The sequence below is a fragment of the Pecten maximus genome, chromosome 5 (assembly GCF_902652985.1).
Source record: "Pecten maximus chromosome 5, xPecMax1.1, whole genome shotgun sequence".
Taxonomy (NCBI): Eukaryota; Metazoa; Mollusca; class Bivalvia; order Pectinida; family Pectinidae; genus Pecten; species Pecten maximus.
In genome coordinates, this window is record NC_047019.1 from 2,819,960 (window position 1) to 2,828,864 (window position 8,905).

Consider the following 8,905-nt stretch of genomic DNA (forward strand, 5'->3'; position numbering starts at 1 on the left):
TTTAATTCAAACAATCCCTACCTTAGTTATATGACGGTCTAACCAAGTCACTTACTGTACCCGTTATATTATTGTTAGAATGTAAAACTTAGAAAAAGAGCTTATTTCAGCTGAGATTTAAAATTCGTTGCTACGCTTTATATCACTACACTGAATTCTGTACCTGTTTTGGTAAGGTGTTCCTTGTAGTGAGCAGTGTTACAATTGATGCTACACATGCATGTTCTTTTATTAATAGTCTTAACAGAACAGTAAAGGAAAATCTACTCATCTACTCAAAATGTACACCATACCACGTATTAACATTATAAATTATATTTATCAGGATATTTAATACAGATGACTGATGATTGTGTATTTGACAACAAGTACATGTAGCTGGCCTCCGACATCACACTACAATACCCCATTCACAAAGTTTACATATTGAACATAGGTAACTATATATATCTATCAATTCCAGTTATTATTTAACCTCACATTTAGCTACTTTGTAACAGACTTATAGATGTTAAGAACATACATATTCTACTTTATTATAAACATTTTATGTTATTTAAAAGTAATTATACAATGTAAGATATTACTCTTAGAAATGGCTGGTTCTTGATTAACTTTATCTTAAATGACATTGTATTATCATGGTAAAACAAGGAATGTCACGCTTTATTTTTAAGAAGAGTGACACTTATTCAGAATATACAAAGCTATCTGATGTCCTTGTTAAAGTCATTCGATATCTTGATTCACCAAAATATTGATTTATTTATTTCAATACATCTCAATTACTGAAGTTTCGAATTATGTGTTTAATCAAAGATATTTAAGATATATTAACTATTTCAAAGTTTGTTGTTCGTTTTGTTACTATGATATCAGACAGAATGAAATAATAGCCTGTTTGTGTTCGATTTACTGGAGTTCAATTGTAGTTTTCTCTCGATAACCTTTAAGTTAAGTTTTAATCCTTAAATAAGGCGTGTTTTTGAACAGTATAGTGTTTCCCCTCTGGGTGCCATCTAAGGTAAAAGTAGTAGTGTACATAGTGCTGGTTAAAAACCTCAGTTTAAAGTGAATCCTTGATTTCCTCCAAATAGGAATTATGGTTGATTATTCACGAATCAAAATATGTAACTGTATGCCTGTCATGATCATACAAAATATATCAATATATGTGTGTGTGATCTAAGCATGTCTATATATATATTGTCATCTCGATTCAATTTTACTGGTATTTTTGCTGTTTCTATGGCGTTATATGATAACCACACTTGTACGGAGAGATGGGGTCCAGAATTATCCCATAATACCTTTACGTTGACTCAAGGTAGCTCATAAACAACATGCATTAAAGGTACGTTATATATTAAATATAAACATATTTGTATACTATGAATAACTATAATCTTGTTTGGTTTTATGGTAGTACGTGAACTACCTATTGGTTGTCATAAAGTACTCGACACCTTAAGCTATCCTACATGACACAGCTGACCTCACACCTGACTGTTGGTATAACTTGTCAATGTGTCACCGTACAACAGGAAGAGTTATATCTATTCATAAGTTGATGTCGAGGACCTTGATGGTATTTAACAGCCTACTTCCGATTCTTGTTGATATAGATAATATCCGACAGAGTAAGTGACAAAACACATTTTATTTATTCGGTGACACCACGTATTACTCATGTTGATTTCTCTGGACCAGAAATGTACAATCATGACATATATATTTAGCACGATTTGTGTTGATTGATACAATCATTTCAAGAAAAGGACAATATATTCATTTTTCGGATAAGTTTTGGCTTTAGATCTCTGCAGTCGGTAAATAGCTAAATCAATAAAATCTTTTTTTTAAACTAATAAATAAATTTGAAAATTTTACATTACTCGTAGGGAAAGACACCAATTTTGCTTGGAACATTAGTGTTAGGAAAGGAATATACGAATAATCGATGTGCGTTGTAATCATTAACCGGGTATTCCTGAAACAAAACCTTTTTTATCACACCACCAGGTCATCAGGACTCATGATGTTGACAGCTTGCAGTACTCCAGCTGCGCCCATGCTTAGTTGAGTAAAACTATAAATACGTTCAGGTACCTAGCTAAAGCATATCACGCCTAATTAACGAGTACATATTGATATTATATTATATGGAGTTGATAGTAAGATCCCCTGTGATCAAAATTATATCCTATGGACGTCAGTGATAATTTAACCATCACTATTTTGTATGCCTTTTTCCTTGAATGTTGCCTGCCTCTTCTGTCTGAATTTTCATACATTTAATATATACATATATGTATAACTGCGAAAATCCAGACAGAAAAAAGTCTATATAAACTTGATATATGTGTGTATACATTCACATTGTTTAATACTTTCTTAGTGATACAACATATATCATTTGCATTTCTGTTTAAAAATGGATATGTCGTACATTGCGTATATATAAAGATGATATTACACGCGACTTTGTAATATATGTTATAGAATCATATGAGAACGATCCTGCAGAGAAAACAATTGAATGGTTATCGCCATTCCCCCTTCTGAAGGACAATTAAGTATGTCTAATTAATTACGTTCTGTATGAATATTCCATTCACGCAATATACGATACACATGTACACGATATTTATGACATTGCTGTATTACATAATAGAACAGAACAAGTGATAAAACTAATATATATATCATATCGATTACATAATATGTAATGATGCTGCCACATATAGATCCACACAGTATTAAGTAGTTAATGGTTTAATTTGCTCCTGAAACTTAAAGAAGTCCTGACTGATAATCGATGATTGTACACGAGAGGCTCAGGCATTCATAAACACATTCATACTCTACGAGTGGATATACAATTATGTAACGAGTCCATTATATGCCAAATGCCATAGACGCAAATGTAAGTTCTTGTTCTTCACGTAACTGATATTTCTGAGAATAAAAAAGATTTCGACTCGGACGATATGTTCTTCGTATGGTCATATATAGTGTTATTGTACATGTCTTATGATTTCTTTTTGTATATGGCATTGTTGAACAGGCAAGTTATGTCCTTATACATGTTATCAATTCGTGATTTCGTGCATGCATATATCGATATATTGTATTTCATACATGGCAAAGTACTGTAAGCACACAATGCTGTTAGTGAAGTGATTGATACGACAAGTACTTAAAAAAACATATAACATTACTCACAACTTTGAATTAATAACTCATAAATGTACATCTGGCGTTTTAATGATTAACAACTTATCTATGATAAATACGAAAGCTGGGATTCACAGGAAACTGTGTAAGCGTTTTGCTGCATACATATATATATTACCGAGTGATGGTGGTCGGCGGTAGGAGTGTTTAGTGACATCAAGAGAGAGAAGCTTGGCCGGTTCCTAAAGCTAGCAGGATACCTACCAGTGTTGATATATCGCCAGGTAGGTCGTAAATGAAGAAATGTATTATTTTTACAGAAAAACTTTCATAGTAAACATCTCACATCGAGCGTTTAGGTGTGCACCTAAGTGTACGAACTTTTTTGTTAGTTTGCCTGTCATCTGTATCAGTTATTTTTTCTAATATCTGTGTCAATAGGCGGTAACGATGCTGGAGTCATGAAGATGCTTTATGTGTCAGAATAGCTACTTTTAAGACATGTTTCAATTATTGTGATACTTTATATGTAAACTTAGCACAACATTATTTAAAACATTTGTTTGCATTATATCAATTTAGACGACTTACGTTTATATCACATCCTTACATGTATACAATGGACTTAAAATAAAATAAGGCGTTTCTGATATAATACTAATATTGCTGTTTTTATTTACTTAATTTGATAGAAGAAATATTTTTAAAGGTAGAATATGACGAGATAGTTCGTAGGAATATATTTAAATTAGTATACCATGTATACTTTATTGTCCTATCCTTCCTGAAATATAACCATAAACGTAACAGTATGTGAATAAGGTATATTTATTTATATTCATTGAGCACTGGTTCTGCAACAGTGCCATCTCTCAATGCTTCTTTCTAAATTTTTTGAAAGACCTACCCGAACGATTTTTTTAAAAATGGAATGCATTACCAAGACGAATTATTCTGGAAACGCCATTACATTCAAGAGATACAGGGGACGGACATTCCATCCAGATACACCTGGTAATGTCGGTGAACATTTGGATGACATAACCTCTCTGCCAAGTAGGCCAGAGGATGTCTTGCTGTGCACATTTGCAAAATCTGGTATGTGGTATAACATGCATAGGAAGTTGAACCAATGCAAAAAATATTTGATATTTTAATATTCTGATCATGTCAAATTGGAGATAAGAAAATTGCTGATTTTAGTGGTGCTTTATAGAAATCTGGATAACAGAACTTTATACAGAATAATGAAAATGTACTGTGTTTCATCGTAAACTATTTCATCTTTATCTTGATCTTTATCTTTTTTTTTAAATGAATATAACTGAAATCGAGCATCGCAGATTCTGCAAAATAAAATATTGGCCTATTATTTTTATATCTTAATGAAGAAATTCTCTGTTGTTTTGATATTCCGGCTTGTGAGATACAGAGTGAATATGTAACTAGTAATAATATTGATAGTCATTCCGGAATTCGTTAATATATCTTTTTGAATGTAATTTCATGTAAATATGAACTTTCAGTAATCAAAACAGGCGTCCACCTCTATCAATGGTTATTTGATTGTCTGTAATATCAATTAACGAAAAATAATATGAACCTAATATTCAAAAAAGTATAATTGATAATCTTATCAATCTGATGGTGAACTTTTTTCTATACTAACATGTGGTGGTTTGATAGGCACACACTGGGTTTTCAACATGGCCAAAATGATACAAACCAAGAGCCTTCAATACTCTGGCACGCCAAAGATGCTGGATTATCTGGATATTGGTACATTTAATAAGATGGCCTCTCCTAGGCTGTTCCATACACATATGACCTATCCATTTATACCTAAGGCGGCAGCAGAGGGCAAAATGAAGGTGATCTACGTTCTGCGGAACCCAAAAGATGTTGCTTGCTCGTACTACAAGTTTTTGTGTAACGTAAAAACAAAAGAATATGATGGAAGCTTTGATGGATTTCTTCAGCACTTCCTTAGTGAAGAATGTAAATATTTTACTATTTTTTTTTAAAAGACAATATAGGTACACCCCAACATACCACATCAAACATTTATAAACTAAACATGTTCCGTATAATAATTAAAATGGGAATTTTCTTATTTAAAAAACATAGAGAACATCAACAAGGTTTTCATAAAGCGTAAATATACCATCAGGTATATATCCAATGTTACATATGTAAATTAACTTCATTCAATCCCCAAAAAATACCAACTTATATCTTTGTAAGGTATGTACTGTTCAGGATTTAACATCTTGTACCATTGTTTTTAAGTCATAGGATCTGGAGGGTCGTGGTTTACTCACACTAGGGAATGGAACACTGCGATGCTGACGAATCCAGATTTAAAAATACTGTGTCTCCGATATGAGAATTTGAAAAAGGTAGAAATAACAGCGTTGTTATTAGACACAATGTTTTGAGGGGACATATATAAATATAAAACATTTGTATACGCCTTAACCACGAGTAGCTGAAAACAATCATTAAATTATATGTGTATACCAGTGAGAGCCTTAGTGGCGTTAATTTGATTTACATGTTTGATACCAATAATACAATTAGCAACCAATACTATATACAATAAGTCATTTTTGTCTGTTATGCTAAGTTTCTCTTTAAGAACGATAATGATACTAAGACCATTTTTTCAGGACATATATCAGAATATTGTGCGAATAGCCGAGTTTATGGAAGTTGACCACGAGGTTTCATTTTTGAAGAAGGTGGAAGAGGCCGTATCATTTGAACACTTGAAGAATGAACATGCAACAGTTCTCGGTGAACGTGAATTATGGAAGCATAAAGGTGATAATGGAAGACTTCCAATTTACAGGAAAGGTAATGTTAAAACAATATTTTGAATATGTTGATCAATGACTTAATGAAATTTTTGGCCATATACAAGATGCCAGCACAATATATCTTTATGATATATATATAGCTTTGTAGAGGGTACATCTACTGCAAAAGGATATATACATGTTATAAAGATCAACTGAAAACAAAAAAAAAGGCTGTTTTATACAATATATATAAAGAAAAGCAAAAGTAACATAGTTCATGCTATTACCACCTTCTAATAGTTTGAAGGTTTTGAATTCGATTTTAAATTGAATGTATAATTTATTGCGTCCCGAAACAACATATAGATCCTATGTTTGGTTGTAATGTCTGATTATCAAGTTATCAGTTTAGGACACTGTCATATTTAAGTGTAAATTTCAAATGTATATGTTTCTGTTCTGTGGATTATATTGTAGAACAAGTAATAAAGTAAAGCAATATTTTAGATTTCAGTAATCAGTTTTTATTAAATATTGTTTTCCTTATTTCCTCAATGCATCCGATCATATTTAATTGATTGAATGGGCGTTTTAACCCTTCTTGTTTTGAAACTCGCCACAAATATATATATAAATATGTTTTTATCTTTTCCGGTAACTTAAATAAAGGTATTTCTCATTTTTATTGTTGATATATTATTCTCAAATATACGTTCTGGTTATTTATCATCTCCATTTTCGTACCTTTATTTTTCTAGTAGCCTTGATTCTTATTTCAGCTTTTTTCATTAGTATATTCAACTTGTAAATACCAATCATTTATCTTTTAAAATATTGGTTTTATACATTTTATCTTGAATAATGAATCTAACAGATGTTTCCTCGTTCGACATAACTTATCTCTATAACTGAATTATTTATTATTATATGCCAAATCAATATATGAAAAATGTGCATTCTGTTAAAAAAATCATACTTTTGTGGTATGTCTTTTGGTTATGCAAAGTATATTGATTATGCTTATTTTAGCCCCGTCCTGTTTGCCGTTACTCAATAAATGCCACAGCTAAATGCTTTAAAACAAATATTGACACCGGTACAGAATACACATTTTATTATATCTATTCAAGACGGAGCTAGTGACCTTTACACCAAAATTTCTACAAACCCTTTATTCGTGGCCTTTCCTCTGAGCCATTTTGTATACATTTTGAATATGTTTTCATGTCATTTAAGGTATCATCGGTGACTGGAAGAACATGTTCACAGTGACACAGAATGAACAGTTTGATGCTGTCTATAAAGAAAAGATGACTGATGTGGGTGTCAACATTGAGTTTGATTACGAGTGATGTATTTATAACGACGTTTAAAATCTGAGAAGTAAACCTATACATATACTTAAACGGCTGATGTGTCATCCATGTGCCTTTATCTAAGATGAAGATGTAGAGTTAAAGGTGCATTTTACACAGATAACGAATTATTCAGGAACTAAAACGCAATTTTCAGATGAAAAAAATCCTCATGTAATTATGATTTTAATGGTAACTACAAAAAGGTTTGTGACACGACGTACTCATTTTTCTTTTGTCTCCGCAATTTTTTCGTGGAAGTGTGTAAATACTGACAAGATAATCACAATAACGAAATGATTAGTCTAATTCGTTAAAATAAGTGAATAAAAAGAGTGAAATTACAGGAGGATCATAAAGATACTGTGAAAGGAAGAGGATTAATAAAGAAGTTTTTTATCACAGCAACATAGCCGTCTTCAAAGCGGTTCACAATCTATTTACCGTGGTTATTGGGTCTAAAGCAACCAGTCTATGGCTTTCTCAACTTACTGTGTAGCGTACAGCCGGAGCTGCCATTTCGGTGCTAACAGCGTATACATGGATTTCTTGCACTGCTACCCTACCACATAATCATTTACAGCTGAGTCGACTGGAATACAACGGGGTAAAGTATCCAAGTTGTCCAAGGATACAACACAATGGCGCTGCTGGGACTCGTCATACCACTAGACCACCGTGCCTCTGGCATGCCATAGCTGAGTACAGTGGAAGCTTTAATTGAGAATCTCACTCTTATTTTAACACAAAATTTAAGCTGTTGCGTTCGATGTTGGACGACAAGATGGAGAACCTATAGTGTTCTCTGTAATTTCTAGTTCATGTAGTTGATTTGAGGATATTAGTCGTTGATTATTTGTTATCTTAACAAACATTCAATTACGAACCAACCAGTCTCCTTATCAAAAAAAGAAAGTACCAAACTAGCTATGAAATAGGATAACATGAGAATACCGACTTGTATATAAAACAAGAAGTCCAACTCATTCCATAACAGGAGTCAGTTAGTGTCAAAGTTTGGATTTTTACATTTAGATCCGTAATAAAAAAGGTTAGAAAGCTACTTGTTATTCTGAATAAAGAAAAACTGTCCAATTTTACTTTGCTTCTTTAAGAGTCAGCTCTGTCCAATTTTAATTTGCTTCCTTAGGAGTCATCTATATAGCAACATACTGTTGAATTTCAAATACGAACAAGTATCTGAAGATTTCCACAAAACAAAAGTCATGTACGATACAAAAATGTTTGATTGGGAAAGTACTTTCTTACAATCACAAATAATTTTCTGTAGATGCTGTGGGGTTATTTTATAGAGTAAGGTTGTGGTAAAATATAGCATTGGAATACATGTAAGTCACGCAAATGACAAAACTTGAAAAAAAACCAAGCTGTTATGCTTACAGGTGTATGTAGCACAGTGCATTTGTTGGACCAGATTTGACGTTCTGTACGTATAAGCGCTTATTTTCTTTTTATCTTTTTGCGGATGTTAATATTACACAAATATGGCATATAGGGAGGCAATTTCAATCAATAAAAGATCACCTATATCATATTTTTAGACATCTGCTT

At 32.2% G+C, this 8,905-nt stretch overlaps 1 protein-coding gene across 1 annotated transcript; it reads left to right on the forward strand.

Moving 5' to 3' along the window:
* The first annotated feature begins 3,814 nt into the window (after positions 1-3,814).
* LOC117328531 (sulfotransferase 1A2-like) lies at positions 3,815-8,433 on the forward strand. Its single transcript, XM_033886064.1, has 5 exons — positions 3,815-4,275; positions 4,864-5,175; positions 5,467-5,576; positions 5,847-6,033; positions 7,215-8,433. The coding sequence occupies exons 1-5, from the start codon at positions 4,053-4,055 to the stop codon at positions 7,328-7,330; spliced, it is 948 nt and encodes a 315-aa protein (XP_033741955.1). The 5' UTR covers positions 3,815-4,052; the 3' UTR covers positions 7,331-8,433.
* The last annotated feature ends 472 nt before the right edge of the window (positions 8,434-8,905 follow it).